The sequence below is a fragment of the Euphorbia lathyris genome, chromosome 7 (assembly GCF_963576675.1).
Source record: "Euphorbia lathyris chromosome 7, ddEupLath1.1, whole genome shotgun sequence".
NCBI classification, from domain to species: Eukaryota; Viridiplantae; Streptophyta; class Magnoliopsida; order Malpighiales; family Euphorbiaceae; genus Euphorbia; species Euphorbia lathyris.
In genome coordinates this window covers 49,685,815-49,707,478 of record NC_088916.1, presented here as the reverse complement: position 1 = coordinate 49,707,478, position 21,664 = coordinate 49,685,815, and the positions used below count along the sequence as shown (strand labels likewise).

The 21,664-nt window shown below is 34.3% G+C and overlaps 1 protein-coding gene and 1 non-coding gene across 2 annotated transcripts; both read right to left on the bottom strand.

Annotated features, from left to right (window-relative positions):
* Positions 1-8,999: 8,999 nt before the first annotated feature.
* Positions 9,000-9,995, bottom strand: LOC136200897 (transcription factor HEC1-like). Its single transcript, XM_065991402.1, has one exon. It carries the CDS (start codon positions 9,840-9,842, stop codon positions 9,180-9,182), a length of 663 nt encoding a protein of 220 aa, XP_065847474.1. The 5' UTR covers positions 9,843-9,995; the 3' UTR covers positions 9,000-9,179.
* A 10,374-nt stretch (positions 9,996-20,369) lies between these two features.
* Positions 20,370-20,476, bottom strand: LOC136201589 (small nucleolar RNA R71). The gene has a single exon (XR_010673937.1). It is a non-coding gene; the product is annotated as a small nucleolar RNA R71 (small nucleolar RNA).
* Between the last annotated feature and the right edge of the window lie 1,188 nt (positions 20,477-21,664).

Here is a 21,664-nt window from a genome sequence, read left to right as displayed (position 1 = left end):
AGGACTGAATCTGAAACTTAAACACAGCCATGAGCCCAATGTCGCCAGAGGCAACACCAATGGCACCTGAGTCTCCTTTTGAACCCCCCTCATGGCCTCCTAACCTCACTTTACTTTTATGCATGCCTTTTATGAAGAAAATCCTCTGTTCAACTTCACTCTACTACACCTAAACCTAGAACACTACAAAAACCTAAAACCCTAAATTACCACACCTCATGTTGCAGATTATTTGGAATTAGATAAATCACATTAAATACACAAATTCACAGTGAAAAGCAAAGAACTTACTTTTTTTAGCCGACCTTTGGATGGTTTTTTTGTCCTGCTGTTGCAATTTACACCGTACCCTTCTTGTAGATTTCCATATTTAAAGCGATTGAGAAAAAGAGAAGGAGCCGCTTAATCAAATAGAAGGAACAAGAGAGAGCATGGTATTCATCGCAGGAAAGGAGCCGCTTAAGGTTTATGATTTGAGTGGGAACCGAGAGTCTGAGGGTTCTGCAAATAGGTTTAGGGAAAAAGAGCTTAGTTTTACAGATGTCAATTAATCAACCCATCAAATAAAATTCACGGTCATGATTTAAGGGCATTAATGTAATTTAAGATTTTATTTTTTATTTTTATTATTTAATTTATAAAATTGTCAATAAAATTGGCGCCAACATTGGCGCCAATATTGGCCCAAAATTGGGCTCACTAATTGCAACCAAAATATTTACTTTCCAACTAATCTGGTTGGAATTTTTCCAACCAATATAAATTTGAAACTATGTATTAGTTGCAAATGTATTTTCCAAATTTAATCCTCATCTTTACAACCAATAATATTGCTTTACAACCAATCAGGTTGCAATATTACAACCAATTTTAATTTGGTTTCAAATATTGGTTGGTAATTACCGTTTTTCTTGTAGTGGAAGTTAGTAGTGGTTAGTAGAAGTTGAGGAAGTTAATGAGGTGTTAATTTATGGTGAAAATATGAGAGAAAAATTAAGGGGTAGTGGATTGATTATTTACCTCAAATGCCACCACAAAATGCTATAAATATAGCTCTAATCCTTACTCATTCAATACATCAAATTCCCTCCCAAAACGCTAATGTTTAGTTCTTAGTTTTTATTTGTTTTTCATTTTTCCTAGTTCAAATTCATTCTTTCTAGTTCTTTTAACTTCAATTCAAATTTTTGGTAACTTATTTTCAAATTCTTTTCATTTAATTTAGCATTTCTAAGCCTAAAATTCTCAATTCCTAGAATCACTTTCCAAATTAATTTTTCCAACTTTTGTTATAATTCGTTCAGTTATTTTCCAAACTCATTTTCGCCTATTTAAAGTCTATTTTTGCCTTCGATCCTTTCTAATAATTTGTTCTTGACTTCCTGAAGTTAAATATAACATATTTTACCCAATTCTGTGTTCAGAAACTCTGTTTACAAACCAATCTTTGCACCCTAAATCGTTTTAGACATTATGTTTCCAGCTTTTAGCATAATTCGTCCAGTGATTTTTCAAACCTGTTTTCATCTATTTAAAGTTTATTTTAGCCTTCAACCCCTTCTAAACATTTGCTCTTGACTTCCTGAGGTTCAATTCAACTTTTTACTTTGCTTGATTCCGCATTCATAAGCACTCATACGGTCCCTCCGAAGTTGAAGATCGAATCTGCCCCATACTTGTCTACTATAAATCAGAAACTTTCTTTCGCTCTTGCCAAACGACCATGGTGCTCTCAGGACTTCAAGCAAACACCAAATTCAACGTCTAGCCGAGATAGCTATTGTGGCTCCGAGTTTATCGTTGAATTTCAATTTTTATTGATATTGCATTTCAATTATTTATTGATTTGTTTTTCCAATTCGATTGATTTATTTATATGTTTAGTATAAAAATATTTCAATTATAATCAATTTCATTCTTTTACTTCGAACACATGAATTCAAACTTATATTTATATCAATAAATACCATTTTTTCCAAATCTCGTGTCAATTGCGCACTTTTAATTTCCTTTATTTTCTCATCTTTTACTTATTCGCATTAGCTTAAATAAAATTAAATTATCTAGCAAAGTTTTTATAACAGCGCTATAGGCCCAAGAGGGACTATTTCAATCCTTGCGTCCCTCGCCGATCGTTTTATTAGATTTCAAGTTTTGGTACGCAATTCCATAAACTTAACCGTCTATTTTAATTGAGAAATATTTTCTCTGGAACGCTCGCACCCTAACCACGCGTGACAAAGTTGAAAATTAGCATATTCGTAAAATATCGCTAAGAATTTTTGGTACGTCCAGTGGGACCTTTTATTTAAACTTTGCCAAAAATTTCAATACCCTTTTTCTTATAACACGACTCATTTTTTTTTTCCGTCCCACTTTACTTTACCAAAATTTATTAGTAACGCTAACAATTTTTGGCACGCCAAATGGAAACTTTTATTTATGCTTAGCCAAAAAAAAAATTAAAACTTTTTAATTTAGCTTGTTATTCATGCTTTACTTTTTTTTTATTCCATTAGTAATTATTTATTTATTTATTTATTTTCTTGCTCACTTTCAGTTACTAACTCAATTTCATCATTTTTACCTATCAATATTTATGAAGGATGCCTCCTAAGAAGAATACTGGGAAACGACAAGGGACAGCCACGTGTTGGTTATTGTTATGAAAAAAAAATTAAGTTTTGTTTTTTTTAATAAAATTAATCGACATGTGGTTGCCTTGTGGCATATATGTGGATTCTATGTGTCGTTTCGATCAGAGATCTGAGTTGACTTATGTTGATGTGCCGCCCATATCATCATTATGATCCATTTTAATCACTGAAATCATCGTAGTGACCTAATTGAGACAAAACTCAAAATTGAGTGATTTTATTGAGACAAATTGAAGTTAAGTGACCATTTTGAGACAATCATGTAAGTTCAATGACAAATGGTGCATTTAACCCTCCTAAATTGTAAAATCTTGAGAGCTTGAAAAATACAGATATCTTCTAGAAACTGTTGTCCTATGTTTGTTTTTCTGAAGCACACAAGCATTATTCCTTGAGCTTTCTATTCAAGAAGAACCTAAGACTCATAAACAGGCAAGCAAGGAATATGTTTGCCAAGATGCATGAGAGCAGAGATGTCGGCTCAAGAACTAGTAGATTTGCCATATCAAAAAGTTCCGATCGGTTGTGGATGGGTTTTCCAGATAAAATTAAAAATTGATGGATAATTGGAATGTTATAAAGAAAGATTAGCTCTTAAAGGCTACATACACACAAAATTGATTGATTATACATAAATTCTCTGATAGACATGTAAAATCCCTATTATTTCGTACTGATTTTGGGGTCTTTTAGCTTATTTTGAGCTATTTTTATTGATAATTTGAGTGAAATGCATATTTTGTATTTAATTTGTGCTTAATATATATTTTTTTTTTGGTAAGAAAGGAAAGGAAAAAAAACAAAACCAACAAAAAACCTACACCGGGATCAGTCTAGGAAGGCTGACCCCAATCCTATCCTCTAGGAGAGAAGGCAAAAGAAAAGAAGGAGGAACAGAGAGGGTAGAAACACCTAACATTCTCCCATGCCCAGCAGCTGCTAAGCGATCCGCCACGCGGTTTTGCTCCCTAAAAATATGGGAGAAATTAAGATACTCAAAGGCAGGACGAAGCCTCAAAATAGCTTTGATGAGATTCTGGCTCTTCAGACAAACAGCCTGGCTATCTGAAATCCTGTTAATAGCCTCCAGATTATCAGATTCCACCGAGAGCTTTTTAACACCCATGCGAATGGCGAGTTTAATACCTGACAAGATACCCCAGAGCTCCGCAGAAAAGGAGGAGCCCGTCCCCAAGTTATGGGTAAACCCCGCCATCCAATTGCCACCAGCATCCCGAAGAACTCCTCCAGCAGCAATTCTGCCATTGCTAAGGCAGGAGCCATCAGTATTCAACTTAGCAAACCCTTCTCTAGGCTTACTCCAGCCAACTAGCAGGATCTCTTTATCCGGGGAGGGGCGAACAAGGGAATCTCTTTCAAAGCTTTTAGTAATAACAAAGAGCTTCTTCGAGAAGAAAACAGTAAATCAGGAATAAGGACAGTCTTACCCGCAAATAATTCTTCATTCCTCCACTTCCAGATTTGGTGACAAGTAATAGCAAAGAGGATGGCACCGTGCTCCATGTTGGCCAGCAAGTTCCCCTTGGCTCCTTGATATTGATGTTATAGCTTTTAGGCTTAATTTCAACCCTTTTCAGTTAATTTCATATACTTTCAGTTTTTAGTCAACCTTGTATTAAGATTTTCGGTATTTTATTTCCTATAATTGGCTGTCTTTAAATTGGGTTTAAGTGTTAATTGATTAATTAGTTAGGACATTTTCAATTTAAGCTTTTAATTTAATTAAAATTGTTAGCTAGTAGATTTTATTTTAAAATTTAAGCTTTAAATAAATATTTGATTTATGGTTAAAGATGATTGCTTATTAATTCAAACTTAGAAGGATTTTGGGATATTTTTGTAGATTTTTGGTTGAGAAATATTTGAAGGAAGATTGTTTAAAATTGTCCATGTGTCGTCTACTTAACTAGGCAACTTGCTATTTTCACTTCAGCAACACAGTGTGTTAAGTTAGTCTCCATGAAAGCATTACAGAATTCTCCCACAACATGACGTGTTCCTTTTAGTAACACGGAGTGTTAAACTTAAGCACCCCAATGCCACAAAAATCAAAAATCATATCGCAACATGTCATGTTGCTAAGCTCCACATGTCGAAAGTGAGCACTACGAACTGTTGGTCCCTTATAACGTGACAAGTTAGTTCCAAGGGGGGGATAGGAACTATTTAAAATTTTGTCCGTTAAGGCTGACTTCTTGTCCTATGAAAATGATTACACAGCGTCACTAAGTAGATTCAAGGCACAAGCTTAGTCAACTTGTGACTAAGTCTGCTTCTTTACTTGAGTCAGGAAATAGCACTTAGAGTCTATTTCTGAACTCAGCTTCTTAGTAAACTTAACTCAGCGTGAGCTCTTTACTTAGTCAGTTTTTCATAGCAAGCAATATATATTAAAGGAGTTTAAGGGTTGGAAAGATATTACTCAGCAGACATATCCTGGTTCGGCCTCTCCGCCTACGTCCAGTCCCCGGAACTCGTTCCGAGCTTTTTGAATTCTCTACTGAGCTCTTTAAAGGTAGAGCACGAAACCTTTTACAAATAGAAGCTGAGTATAACAAGAGTACCTTCCTCTATACCTCTACTCACTCCTATATCTATGCTGAGTACTATAACCGAGTACTCAGCCTCTCCTTTCTATTCTTCTAGAAATGATAAAGTGTTTGTCCTAAACAACGATTGCTAAGACACTTTAGATGATTGGAAATCACTCCAGACTTTTACACAATAATATGGAAATTGGTGTAAGGTATTTGCTTTGCTTTTCTCACAGAATCTTCGAGTATGAATTTGGTCAGCGTTTTGACTAATTGAAGTTCTGCATCGATTGAAGCAAATGGATGGCCTTTATATAGTGACACTTGAGGCACCTGGTCATTTCGAATTTCGAAATAACCGTTGGAGGGAAACGGCTTCCTGTCGTTGTCACTCTGGGCGTGCTCAGCGTCGTTGGCCAATAGGATTCACGCATCTTCTGTCTTCGTCAGTCTTCGGCAAAATGTTTCGACATTTAAGGAAAAGTCCACGAGACAGTTTTCTGCGCCTTCTGAACTTTTTTCAAAGTAGAAATTCTTTGTCTAGAAGTTGAACATTGCCTGCCGCTGTCCAGACTGCTTTGTCGTCCAACTCAACAGCTTCTTCTTGAAGCTTTTGCCACGAAGGCTTCTCGATCCTTCTCTTGCTGAGTCGTCGTTTTAGTTGATACGACTTCGTTTTGGACTCTTGAGCCGAATGATCTTGATGTGTTGACTTGGGCTTGACTTCCACTTTATGGGCCTTTGGGCTTTTTAATCTCAATGTCTTATACACAATTAAACTCAACATTGAACAAACACATTAGTGTAATAAATCAAAGCATTTAAATTTAATGTGTTAGAATACTTTTATCATTACTTAAATAATTTTGTCAAATCAAAATCATGTGGAAAGGTTTTTAAACACGAACAATCAAGGAACCAAACCCAATAAGCCACTTTCCTTATGCAACTCAATGTGTTGGCCCATTTTTCCAAGATTTTAACTGTAATTTCAATTGTATTTTATTTACCATTTCACCAATAAGGCATAGTTTTTCCCATAAATAACCACTCAGAATTCATTCTAAGCATTCAGATTTTTAGATATTGTATTCTGTAATTGTCACCCTTAGCTAGACGTTCAATCCTCCATTGATCATTCCACTTTCAAAAATGATGTCGTCCCTTCGGTAACGTGCAAAGCGTCCTCGAGTGTTCATATCATCAGAACGTAGTATCAGGTTAGCAAATGCTTTAATGACAAATTTCTCTTCTCTTCGGACCTATAGTACTTGGATTAACTTAGCTAGTATGATTGTTACTTTTGAATGTTCATGTTCATATTATATCAATGCATATTTTGATTTCAGAATTTGCTAATTTTTTTTTGTTTAATCTTTATCCTTGTTTTTTCCTAATCTAGTTGTATCTAAATCATGTTACCTTTAATCCAAATTGATATATGAGTCCCTATATGGGTTAGTACCTTCATAAATTGTAAGCTTGACAACCTTACGAGTACTTATGGATCCTTAGTTTCTGAGTTTAGGTTTGACTATTCCCTAGTAGTAAAAAGGGTTGATTTTCTCTTGAAAGAGGTTGGTGAGATTAGAATTAAACCAATATATAAGTGTTTGCATAAAACTAAGATAGAACTTTAGAACACATTTTTGAATCAATCTTACTGTAATCCATTCCATTCGCACTTGTTAGATAAGCCATGCTGAAAATCTATCTCACATTAGAATTGGAGTAGGAGTAGTGAAACTTAAATTCACAATCAACTTCATTTTAGCCTAAACAATAAGGAAGTTTATTAGGAAGATGTTTTCTTAACAATAACTCTCATGGATTTGACATTCGGTCCTTACTGGATTATTACTTGATACGGTTGGATACACTTGCTCCAAATCGTTGTTGGGGACTTTTGAATGCTTGTTCGAGACTTGACACCTCTAAAACACATAACAAACATATACATATATCTTTATTATAAAGCACCCTACACCCCACATATCATTTTCTCTCATTTATCAAAACGTTTAATAATGCATGGTAAACTTTTACATTAACACATTACACCCATGATTCAAGCCGGGGCTGTGTTATAAATAACCAGCTATAAATAAATATTGTGAATAGAATAGAATAGTAATGGATACATTATATGGATTGGGCTTTTAGCAGTTTGATATAATGAAATAAAGATGGAAAATGGTTGAGGTGGAGTGCCACGTAAGGGAAAAGAGACAAAAGCGTTGACCAAGTAGATTGAGTTTCACGTGCTAACATGCTGCTGGCGGACAATAACGTCATCGTTTTGCCACATTTGCAAAAAAAGAAGCCCACCGCTTTGTCAGTCTTTCACGTGTCTTTCTCATGCATTCATTCCCTTTCTCTTTCTCCTTTCCTTTTTCTTTCTCTAAATATAATAAAATTCATTTTCTCTCTCTGAGCAGAGACAATTGGAATTCCCTTTCGATTTTTCCCTCATCAAACTTTGCCCTTCTTTTTCAAAAAAACTGTACCTCTTTTTCGTCCCTTATGTACATTCTATCATAATTTTAAAATATGCTAACATTTAAACATAAAAAAATGTTACTCCATCTCTATTCATTATAATTAACAGATAAACATGAGATTACATGCAGCTATACATTTTCTGAATTTAAATACTCTGCTTATCTAAAACCTCTAAAAAATAAAATTCAACAAAAAACCCTACTGGTGAAAAAAATACTCTCAAGTTCTTCATCAAATTATTAGGGTTTTCTTCTAGCTAGCTAGAACATAAACCTCTTATTTATTTTATTTGGTTGGTTTATTTTTGTTGCATAATCTTATCTACCAGTGTGGTACGTTCGATAATTTCTATTTTATTTGATTTTTTTATTTTTTTATTTTATATCTCCCAGTTATATGGATGGTCGTGATCTGTCTTTCTACATGAATTATTATGGTTTATCTCTTTATACGAGTGTTTTTATGCTTTTTCATTGAAAAATAAAAGAATTTCGTCTATAATCACACATATTTGGCTCAATGGAAAATTATAAATTTATTTCTGAAAAAACACAATTCTGAAATTAATTATAGGTAGAACTCCTTTCATACCGTTGTGTAAAAATAATAATAATACTGTGGTTATGGTAAAACTCAATTGTAGAAAATAATGTAAAATGCAAATGAAGAAAAAAGAATTATATTTAGGGATTGATATGGTAATATAGATCTGGTTATTTGGATTGATTAATATTATTGTGTGGAAGAAGTAGGCTATGCAATTATTCTTATTATGTAGCAACCAAGAGGAACCAAATGGGTCTAGCTAGCTACCTGTAAAGAACCCATTTCTAGATTTTCTTGTCAAATCGTACTAACCTTATTTGCACACTCTGTCAATCCCACTCTTTTCATCATTTCTTTTCTTTCTGTTTTTCATCAACTCATCACTATATTTTCAGTGCATCAAACCAATAATTTACATTTTATATAATATTCATTCTAGATTTTAAAATATTTGAATAACAAAATATAACATTAAATTATTAATTTAATCTAGAAACAAAATGAATAATAAAATTTCTCCAGACTAGAGATAAGAAAAAATATTATCATGTCATTTTCTGTTTTCTTTCATCAATAATTCAATTGTCTGTTTAATACTTAGAATCGTCACATATTCTTCAATTTCCGTTTGTTAGAATTACTTACGCCATGAAATCATCAAACAGTGGCTTCTCTCCTAACCATTTTTAGCTAACATACGTCACTAAAAAGATTTCTCAAATATAAACTTCATTTTTAAAATATTCATCTAGAAACTTTGAACAGTTAGGTTTTCCTGTTCAGCTATTATAATTATTAGCAACAATAAAACAAGAATTACAGGATACCCTAAGATGAGGCAGTATTGGGGAACAATGACAAAAACTCAAATTAAAATCATTTTTACAACCCCATTAACATTAATTTCACTTACCCTAGTTTAATTAAGAAGATGATGGTGCAGCTGGTACGCTGTTTTCCCCGACGGAATATAACTGCCGCTAGACATCGAAATAGGGAAACCTACTCCCGCTGACGACGGCGGCGTCGGCCGATTAGCCTGAGCTCTTTCCAGTGACTGCACCTGCGTTTTCAAAAACTTAACGTAGTGAATTGCCTCATCCAACATAGACGCAGTATCCATTTTTGTACCACCAGGAACTAATCTCTGAAGTATTCTAATTCTCTCGCTAATCCTTTCTCTTCTATGACGAGCAGCGACGCTTTGAGGATCTTTTGAAATCTTCACGTTTCGTCTCTTCGGCGGCTTCACTGATTCGGGGTCTATATGAATTGGTTGCATTGCTGCTATACGAAATATCATCTCCCTCATTGCCGCCATTGAATTCCTCTTCTGTGAGGCAGGAAAATCTCCATATCTTTGTGCGTTTGGATTGGGGGAGATAGAGGAAGCAGCTTCGCCGGGAAGATTGGTGTTATGAAATTGAAAATTAGAGGGAGAATTGAGAAAAGAAGGTGAGGAATCGAGAATTGCACCGGTGAATTCAGGTTGAGCATAGAAATCGGGGAATTTATCCATCATCATCATCATCTCCATCTGATCTTCTGATGATGAAGCAGACTTGAAGTGATCAATTTCCATGGTTTAAGGGAGAGAGAGAGAGTTATGTGGAGGATAAGGTGAGGAGAAGTATTTAAAGGGAAGTGAAAAATGTGGAAGGAGGAGCAGAGCAGAGGGATGGGGAAGATAAAAGGGAAGAGTGAAGAGTGAATAGAGTGGGAGTTTTATCAGAGTTTTTTTGCAGTTGCAGTGAAGCTAATATATATTGTTTTTTTCCTTTTTTTTTTTTTTTAATAAATAAGTTATCGGGAACAGACTATCTAACCGAGCAGCATTAAATAATTTCAGAGAATAACAAGTGGCTGTATATTTTAATATAATTTTATTATTCCCCCTTCTTTTCTCACAAAGTTGGTGATCTTTTGTGTCTCTGTAATCTATTTTCACTCTAATGATACATTTAGGCTCGGTTTGTTTGAGGAAACCCAATTTTTCAGTATTTATTTGGGTAGGAAAATAAATAGTAATTCAATAAAAAATGAAGGAAGAAATAAAAGAAAATATTTTACCCTTTTAAAAAGAACGTTAAAAAATATAAAAATATAAAAATATGAAACATGAAAAAACATGAATAACGTGAAACTGTTACAAAACACGAGAATATGAAAAAAAAAACCCGCAAAAAATAAGAGAAGGTGAACAGACGTGCAAACACAAAAACGCAAAAAAAATACTTGAAAAAGCACAAAACATGAACAACGCGAAAAAGTGAGAAAACTTGAATTATACAAAAAACACGAAAACGTGAAGAAATACGAAAAACACGAAAACGTAAAAAATACAAAAACTTGAAAAATACGAAAAACGTGAATAACACGAAAAAGTAACAAAATGCGAAAAAAAGAAAACGTGAAAGAGCGAAGAACCGAAAAACTAAACGTGAAAACACGAAAACATGAAGAAAAAATGCAAAAAAATACAATAACGTTAATAACACGAGAAAACGTACAAAAATGCCAAAAATGTGAAAAAATATTTTTCTGTGTTTTTCCACTTTTTTTCCATGGTTTCCATGTTTTTAATATTTTTTTTACTTTTCATGATTTTCGTATTTTCTCATTTTTTGTGTTTTTAACAATATTTTCTAGTGTTGTAGCCAAACACCGAAAAATATTTTCCATTGTTGTTGCCAGACATAAGAAAATATTTTATTTTTCTGCACAATATTTTCCTTGCATAAAATTTTTCAGAACACAATATTTTCCCCCAAATAAACAGGCTTTAATCAGTAATTTTTACTTACACAAAAAAAAATATGACAACAGATAAGAAATCACTGCTAATATTATAGCCAAATTCATGAGAAATTATATAACACTTCGAAAGTAATAATCCCGACTAATAAAAATCGTTTTGAATACCACTATATGAGTATGATTGGTGGAAAGAAAAAATATATATAAATGTATAATGAATTGATTGGTTGGGAAGATTAGTCCAGATTTATATCATTTTGTATTTTGAATTCGTAGGAGGTGAGTTAAATGAATAAGGACGTTGTTGATTATCTAAGTGGAAGAATATAAGGAGAGTTTGACCATTCATTTATAAAAATAAATTACAAGTAAAACATACAATCAAATTCAACATAAAAAATTTACAAGAAAAAAAAACTGTTCAATGAAAGTTGATTGTATTTATATTGTTAAATTTCATAATTTATCTGTGTATCTTGTTTAATTATATATGTAATATAAAGTTATTGTTAATATTATTATGGATTATTTTATTAATCCATTATTGTATTGTTTTCTTCTTAAATGTATTAATTACATTGTCTATATATTAATGATATTAATAATTATATTTATAAATTCAACTTAATTAAAAGATCTAATGATATTTATTTTAAGATAAAAATAAATAATTATATACCTATTGTTAAATAAATTAAATATTTTTTAAAGTTAATTAATATCTAATATTAAATAATTGAGATAAAAAATTAATTATTAAGTATTAAATATATTTTTAAAATTAATTAATATATTAAATTATTGAGATAAAAAAATTAATTATTAACTATTAACTATAAAGATTATTGGTGAAACTCAATCTGCATTTGTTCCTGGAAGGTCTATAATTGACAATGTGCAGGTGGCCTTTGAAAGCATACATTATATGAAGAGATTGAATAGAGGAAAGAATGGGCAAGTTGCCTTAAAAATTGATATCAGCAAGGCCTATGACAGAGTTGATTGGGATTTCCTTAAAGCAGTTTTGGGCAGAATGGGCTTCCATGAAACTTGGATTGGCTGGATGATGCTATGCATAACAACTGTGAAATACAAGGTAGCAATTAATGGGGAGTGCTCTGATCAAGTTGTCCCTGGTAGAGGATTGAGGCAAGGGGATCCCCTATCTCCCTACCTTTTTATCCTGTGTGCTGAAGTCTTATCTAAACTTATCAGAAAGGCTGAAGTAGAAGGGCTTATTTCAGGGTGTAAGATCTGCAGAAGGGCACCGGCAGTAACATACCTCTTCTTTGCTGATGACAGCTTCTTGTTTTTTGGGGCAACTATTGATGAGACTAGAAAGGTCATGAACATCCTGTCTGATTATGAAGTAGCGTCGGGTCAGGCAGTAAACTTGAGCAAATCAGGGGTTTTTTTCAGTCGTAATGTGTCTGAACCTTTGCAATCACAGATCAAAGCACTATTGGGGGTGTGCACTCCTCTTGACACAGGCAGATATCTGGGTTTACCATCACTCATTGGTCGCTCCAAGCGCAGAATTTTCGCTTTTCTGATTGATAGGCTTCGCAAGAAATTTGGAGTGTGGGGTCTTAAATTCCTTTCCCAGGCGGGGAAAGAGGTGCTTCTTAAGTCTGTGGCTCAAGCCCTACCAACCTTTTGTATGAGTACATTCCTCTTACCCTTATCTATCTGTGATGAGCTGCAAAAATTAATGAATTCTTTTTGGTGGGGTATGAAACCTGAGGGCAGAAGTAACATTCATTGGTTTGATTGGGGTAAATTGTGTAGGCCTAAAGATTCTGGTGGGATGGGTTTTAAGGATCTACATGTGTTTAACCTGGCAATGTTAGGTAAACAGAGTTGGAAACTACTAAAATTCCCAAATACTCTAGTAAGTCAAATGTTCAAAGCTAAATATTACCCTAGGGAGGACTTACTTCTCTCCAAATTAGGCAATAATCCTAGTATGGTTTGGAGAAGCATGTGGGAAGGCATTAGTATTCTTAAAACAGGGGTCAGATGGAGAGTGGAAGATGGTAGATCAATCAGAGTCTGGGAGGATGAGTGGGTTCCTAGTCTAGAGGGTTTTTGCGTAAACTCATTTTTGGTCCCTGGAATGGAGAATTTAATGGTAGCAGACTTACTCCTTGAAAATGGGAGAGGGTGGGACATGCAGAAACTAAATGGCTGCTTTAGTGAAGTGGAAGTGCAAGCTATTAGTGACATTATCTTACCATACAATACAGGGGAAGATATGAGAATCTGGCATTGGTCAAGGGATGGACACTACAATGTTCACTCAGGCTACTTGTCAGGTATGGGGTTAGTAGAAGCTAGCAGAGCCCATGAAGGTTGGAAGAGGTTGTGGAAGTTGATGATCTCCCCTAAACTGAAACAGTTTATTTGGCGTATGTGTTCAAAGTGCTTACCCACTAGAACTCGGTTGGTCCAGAGAAGAGTCCCCATTTCAACTGAATGCCCAGTATGTGTGGAGCAAGAAGAGACGGATAACCATTTATTTGTTGATTGTTGTTTCGCAGGTGACATTTGGCGTGTAGCAGGCATTCCTGTGCCGAGAGTGGGTAACAGTTACCTTGACGAGTGGCTCCTCCAAGCCTTGAGCAACTCGAATTTGGAAGAAATTATTAGAACCTGTTGTGCACTCAAAGCAATCTGGGACCACAGAAACAGAGTCCTGTGGCACATGAGATGGTGGCCGGCAGACATGGCTTGGCGAATCAGTTTAGAGGCCGTTCAGGATTGGAAGGCCTACCAACAGAAGATGCCACCCTTGAGCAACCGACACACGCAAGCAACACACATACAGACGGCAACGCAGTGGGCCGCCCAGCCACTCCCGCAAGCACAGGGCACACAGATGAGAGGTAACCACTATTTGCTAATTCCCCAACATAAATTGGTATACGCCTAGCTCGGGCTTTATCAAATGCAATATAGATGGGGCCATTTTCAAAGAATTAGAGAGTAGTGGAATGGGAGCAGTGATTAGGGATGAAAAGGGAGCTTTTCTCTTTTGTAGCAGCAGTCTTATCCCAAGCATTAAAGAACCACGTGTCATTGAAGCTCTTGCAATCCGCACGAGTTTGTTATGGATTGCTAATTTGGATTATTCTTCTGTTATTTTTGAATCTGATGCTAAGGCTGTGGTAGATGCTATTCACTCTGACAAGCAGGACATTTCTGAATTTGGTATGATTGTGGCAGATTGTCGAATCCTGCTAAGATCCACCCCTTCTTTTAAATTAGCTTTTATTTCTCGTTTAGCGAACAGTGCGGCTCATTTGGTAGCTAGGCTTGCCTGTTCCAATGCTAGCGATTTTGTTTCTACTGTTGTGCCAGACTGGCTTGTGAACACTATTTATTTGGATGCAAATCCATCATCTATTTAAGCGGCACTTTCAGGTTCAAAAAAAACTATTAACTATATAATTTGATCAATATTAAATATATACTGTCTGTTTATTTTATTTATATTTATTAAAAAAAAAAGACCCATATACCTAATATTTTATTAAATCTCCCTCCTATTTCTTATTTAGTAAGCTTGCAAATTAAAATCTTAATAAAATATAGAGGGAATTACTAAACTAGCCCCTTTTAAGGGGTTAGTTTACATTTCTAGCCTCTTTCAAATTTTTTTACAAAACTAACATATTTCAACAGACAACTTCCATCTTTGCCCTCATCTTCTTCATAAACAGAACTTCATCTCTCTAACGTATCAAACGCTGCGATAGGAAGAGGAGGAAGAACGAGAAGCGACGGCGGCACACTCAAAGAGGTGGAGAAGCGAAAGGCGGCGATAGGAAGAGGAGGAGAAGCGAACGGCGAGGAGAAAGAAGGAGAAGCGAATGGCGGTGATAGGAAGAGGGGGAGAAGAAGGCGAACGACGAACGGAAGAGGAGGAAGAAGGCGACCCTTTTTCTGGCAATCTCGTCCCAATATATATTATTTCTCTTCCTTTTTCATGTTTTTCCTGGTCGTGCGAACCCCAAAAACAGTGGCATTGTTATCTGAAAATGCATTTTGGTTGAAATATCAGTTTCAGATTTTTCCCCGACAGTGTCGATATCTGTCTATATTTGTAGATATTTATCGATATTTGTAGATATTTGTAGATATTTGTAGATATCTGTAGATATTTGTAGATATGTGTTGTCAATATCGATATATGTTGTCGATATCGATAAATATCTACAGATATTGTAGATATTTATAGATATTGTATTTGTCGATATGTGTTGTCGATATCGACAACACATATCTACAAATATCGACACTGTCGAAAAAAATCTGAAAGTGATATTCCAACCAAAATGCACTTTCAGATAACAATGCCACTGTTTTTGGGGTTCGCACGACTAGGAAAAACATGAAAAAGGAAGAGAAACAATATATATTGGGACGAGATTGCCGGAAAAATGGTCGCCTTCTTCTCCTCCTCTTCCTATCGCCATCATTCGCTTCTCCTTCTTTCTCCTCTCCGTTCACTTCTCTTCCTCTTCCTATCGCCGCCTTTCGCTTCTCCACCTCTTTGAGTGTGCCGCTGTCGCTTCTCGTTCTTCCTCCTCTTCCTATCGCATCGTTTGATACGTTAGAGAGATGAAGTTCTGTTTAGAAATAATAAGGGCAAAGATGGAAGAATTTGTTGAAATATATTAGTTTTGGAAATTTTTTTAAAAGGAGCTAGAAATGTAAACTAACCCCTTAAAAGGGACTAGTTTAGTAATTCTTCCTACAATATACTAAAACAATGCCAACTAAGTTTTAACAATTTATTTTCAAGTGCACTAGAAAGAGATGGGATGATTTAAGAATACTTTTTATTATTATCGTTGATACACATCAGTTCACGAAAGTCCATTTGAAGCGTATAACATAAGTCTATCTTATAATATATTGAAAAATTAATTATTAACTTAACTTGGGATTATCAAGATTTGAATTATTAACTATTTAGTCTAAAGACTCTGATATTATGTTAAAGAACCATTTGAATTAAAAGTTTAACAACTAATAGATAACGCTCAACAAAGCCATAGACACGCCTTCCCAAAATATGAGTGCCCCAAAAAAGTTAACTATTCTGTGCTAAATTGAAATTTTTTAATGAATAAATGGCTTGTTTTGGTGTTACAACGAATTTTGATTCAATAATTTTTCGGAATTCCCTAATTGAAACTTATAAAAAATTAATGCTTTGTTTTATAAAATTTTATTAAATATGAAGGACATAATAAAAATTTAGCAAAAGATCTCTTAAAAGTTTAAAACGGATATTATGTTTATTCATAATTTTTATTATTATCTCTAACAAATCTCGTCCCACATAATTCACAGATAGTCTTACTCTCTTTCTCTATATATATATGAGGGCTCAAGTCAGAACATATTTTATGTGAGAACATTCATTAACGAGTCTCCTTAGAATAACCTTTTATTTTTATCTTATTTTATCTTTTTCATCTCCTCTAGTGAACCTTAATTTTTCTGTTTTAATTTCTTTCAGATCCAACAAAAATCTTTTTACAAACGACCTCTCGTTTGTTCTAATACTAGAAATTTTTGCATTTCTTTTTGGAAGCAAGTTACCTTAAGTAAACAAGCACATCTCTACAATAAAAGAACCAAAAATATTATGATCAATCTCGATCATAGAAAAAAAGGAAGAAATGAAAAGAAAAAGAAAAGAACATATATTTCCTCCGTTTTTGCAATAAAGCTTGGTTTTCTTCGTATATATATACTTGTCAAAATACCATTTATGCCATGTTACTGTAAATACCTTTTTCTAACGTTAGAATTTTAACCCAAAGTTAATAACTCTTTGACATATCCTTAATCTTAGCCTCGTTACAACCCGACTTCGAGACTGTTTTTATATCATTTAAGTCATTAGCAAAATAGAGGTAATTAGATGAACGTGCAAACTCACTGTGACTTTAAGCAAGCACAAAAACTGAGAGTAAAACACTTAGCAACTAAAAATTGTGTGTGATTAAGCGAATAACTTTTGGTGAGGTGTTTATTCAATTTTCCCTTAAGCTCGTTTAAACTAACATGTCTTCTTTTATTTAAAAGTATGACATGTGTTAATCGAACTGCGGCTTTTGGGCATCGTGTCTTTATTTGCTCTCTAAATATATGTGATTACAACTGTTTATTTTGTGTCGTTCACTTAGCTAAACCATGAGGTTTTCTAGTTCATCTAGTTCATTTACGGGTTTGGTTTTAGTTTACTTGGAGACAAGTAAAACTTTAAGTGTGAGGATGTTTGATAGGGGTATTTTATCCCTATCTTTTTGAACTGTTTTTTAAATTATTTCGTATCGTTTTGAGCCATTTTATGTCATTTTAATTACGTTAATCTCTCTTTCGTTAACTTTTAGTTTTTATTTATTTTTATGACACTTTTTCATGTTTTTTCTAAAGTCTATGTCATTTTTAATAAAAGAATATAAAATTTAGTTTAAGTTTATTTTTATCCAATATTCACATCATTAATTTACAAAATACTGAATTGGTATTCAAAAGACTTTTGATAAATTAATTAAGTGGATATTAGTGTTGATTCTAATATGATTGTCTTGGAGATTTCAGTGGAGTATTTTTAGGAATTTTTCAGCCAGCCAAAGACCAAGCATGAGACCGAAGACCAGCTTCCATTGGGAGCCAGCTCGACGAGCTGGCCATTAGCGCTGGTGAAAGCCTTGTGCTAGAGCTCGTCGAGCTGGACCTGTAAATCAGTCTAAATTGATTGATTTTTGCCTTTCGAACCAGATTGTAATCTCTTGACATATTTTAGTTGTGTATTTTATTTGAATTGCATAGTTAGAATTTGTTTCTTTGCCTATTTAAAAACCTTGGATATTCGTTCCAAGGAATTGAAAGCTATATATGTAAAATCCCTATCACCTTGAGAATCATTTGAGGTTCCCACATTCTGCCATTGTCATCTGCAAAAGCTATGTCCATCGCCAACCACAAGTTCTCAAGTTGCCACCCCAAGTTCGGAAAGATTACCGCTTGAGTCGACAGGTTCCAAAATGGATTTTTACCCTCATACTCTTGTCTACTTTTATAGATCTCTCTATGAATATCGAATTGCTTGTAAGCCCATGACTTTCACTTTCCATCTTTAATACAAATATTAATTAAGTTTAGCTTCCATGTTTATGAGTTCTTTAATGTCTGCATAGTACATTGATTGAATGATTCAAAGTCCAAATATTAACTGATGGTTCATTGTTAAGCCCAAAATATACCTAAAATATCATCGATAATTACATCAATATTGCTACGAATTTATGATATTTATAACTGTTTAGAAAGCTTTTACTCTCGAATATGTTTCTTTCTTGTAAGGTACATAAATATTTGGTAAAATCCAAATAGGAACGAAAAGAGCTCGAAAACAGAAGAAAAACCCTACAAAAGGAGTCGAAGACGACAGAAATTAATAACGCCAAATCAAGGACGCGAACGAAAGCTAAAGAGGTGAAAAACGTTCCGTGCCGCGACCGCGACCCCCACATTCTCGGTAGAGAATTTAATATTCTCGGTACGAGCAGGAGTCTGTAGAAGCCTAGTTGCACACTTTCGTTTTCGACGAAACACGATCGTTCGGGTGGATAAAGACGTCCTTTCACAATGGATACGATCCTTCACAACGGACACGACACTTCAATCAAGGCTCTTCAACATCTATAAATAAAGAGTTGATGGAGAGTTGAAGATATGTAGAAGAAAGAGATTAGTATAGAATTTATGCAGAAATTCCGAGTCAAGTGATTCAGAAGTTAGATTTCGATTCTGTAAAAAGCAATATGTTGTACACACATTGTTTATTCAATAATAACAAGTTTAGTAGCGTTTAGACATTGTTCCAATTTAGTTTTCATTTTGGTAGTAGACCGACCCAGTCTCTATTACGAAGATTCAACGAGAAGATTGAGTAGAGGATCCGCTCCGGAGCCTGACAAACTCTAACGAAACCCAAGGAAAGGATTGACAACCCGTTCACTTGCAAGCCGTCGAATGTTTCCATGCTCCATGTTCTCTGTAAACTTGTATCAATTTATATTTCATCTAATAAAGTCCGTTCTATTCGATAGATTTTTATGCAGCACTTTGGTAAAGGATCCGAAGTGGATGCTGGTGTTTTCATTAAAACATATTTAATTCAAAATCTTTACAAGGAAACTTTGTTGAACACTTAGGCAAATTATTATCTCGAAAGAGTTCTAATTTGATTAAGGGCAATTATCCCGGATAGGGTTTTGTCATGTTCAAAGCCAAATAATTAGAGGTTCCGTCATTTATTTCATCTTTATAATTCATACAAAGTTTAAAGTTGTTTTCTTTGCTTAATGCACACAAATACATTTGTTTACTTTTCTAAAAGTACTAAACGTTCCTATCTTGCAAATTCATTCTTAAATCAGAGTATTTTCTAACGTTTTCATACTCTAACCTAATTCTCATTCTAGCAATTTCAAAACAAAAACCGTTTTAACGATTTTCTATATTATAAACCTTAAAGTAAATTTAACCGATTCAAAATAAGTTTTTGTTCGAAAAACGTTCACTGTGGGATCGATATCTTTTATTACTACAAGCGTATACCGTGCACTTGCGGAAATTTCTCAACAAGTTTTTGGCGCCGTTGCCGGTTTAAATTTTTCGTGTTTTATTTCGAATCTAGGTTTATTCATACTTATTTTAATTTTCTTTTATTTGATAATTTTCAATAACTAATATATTTATTCTTCAAATTCTGTTTTGAAGGTAGTTTCGGTTCGTGCGAAATTTCAGGTTCATGCGCAGTTCTCGAAGTTCAGGCACGTCACCAGATCCTATTGACCCAGAAATTGAAAGAACTCTTAAAAAGAACAAGAAAGAAAAGAAAAACAAAAACAAAAACAAAACTCCAATAAAAACTAGAATTACCGAGCCAGAAGTTATGGCCACACTTATGGATTACGCTAGACCAGGAGTGGTCAGTGTAACAAACAGTATAGTTAGACCCCAAATTAATGCACACCATTTTGAAATTAAGCCAGCATTGCTTAATATGTTGCAAAATAACGTAACATTTTACGGGTTACCTAACGAAAATCCTAATACCCATTTGACAAATTTCTTAGCAATTTGTGACATTTTTAAAATTACTGATGTAACTGCAGAAGCAATCAAACTTCGCATTTTTCCTTTTACTTTGAAGGATCGAGCCAAAGAATGGTTAACTTCTATGCCAGCCGCATCATTTGAGACTTGGGAGCAATTAGCCCAAGCATTTTTATCAAAAAAATTTCCTTTAGCAAAAACCGCAAGAGTCATTAAAGAGTTAACATCTTTTTCTCAAAATGATAATGAAACTCTTTATGAGGCTTGGGAACGTTTTAAAGAACTTCAACGTTTATGCCCACACCACCAATTGCCCGCTGAACTTTTAATGCAAACATTTTATAATGGACTAAATCCTACAACTAGAGGTTCATTGGACGCTATGTCTGGAGGGTTATTTATGAAAAAAAACATCTGCCCAAGCAAGAGAACTTTTGGAGGAAATGGCAATCAACGGCAGTATGTGGCCCGCGGAACATGGACACGTACCATTAGCGAAACCATCATCCTCAGCAACTTCATCAGTTAAAGGTATAGTGAATCTTGATCCAGTAGCGATGTTGCAAGCCCAATTTTCTGCCTTATCGTACAAAATTGATAGGTTTATGGCACCGTGTGATCCTAATGGTAAGCCAATCCAAACGGATGTGGATTACGAATGTATGAGTGAAATTGAACAGGTAAATTTTGTCCAAGGGCAAAACCAAAATAATAACCCTTATTCCAATACATATAATCCTGGATGGAGAAATCATCCTAACTTTAACTGGAGAGATAATAATAATAATGCTAATGCTAATCAAAATCGTACCACCAATTATCAAAATCAATCGAGAGATACGATTAGCACTTTATCTTCTAAAATCGACAAATTTATTGATGCTATGAGCGGAAAAATAAGTAATCACGACGATGGTTTTAAACGGATCAAGAATAAATTCGATCAGCTTATTAAAAACCAATCATCTAGCATCCATAATTTGGAGGTTCAAATTGGACAACTCGCTAAATCAATTCCATCCCGCAAAGAGGAAAGTCTTCCAAGCCATACGGAAGAAAATCTGAAAGAGCATGTTAAGGCTATCACTCTTCATTCAGGGAAAAATTACTTAGGCCCGGAAATGCCCAGAAATTCGACTTTACCTGGAAATGATTTACCGAAACCCAAAGAAGATACATTAAAACAAAACGATGCACCAATTGACTCTAGTACAAAAACTTTTGTACCCAAACCACCTTTTCCACACAAAGTCCGCAATAAGGACTATGATAAACAACTTTTAACATTTTTAGACAAACTTAAAAATTTGCATATTAATTTGACGTTTATGGATGCGATTACGCAAATTCCCAATTATGGTAAATTCCTCAAATATTTAATTTCAAAGAAAATCAGTTGGGAAGGAATTTCATCCATTTCACTAACTGAAGATTGTAGTTCGATTGTGTCAAGCAATTTGCCCACTAAACTCAAAGATCCCGGATGTTTTACCATTCCGT

Bases quoted from the DNA above. Each gene is read 5' to 3' on its own strand.
- LOC136200897 (XM_065991402.1), bottom strand. From the start codon at position 9,842: ATGGAAATTGATCACTTCAAGTCTGCTTCATCATCAGAAGATCAGATG.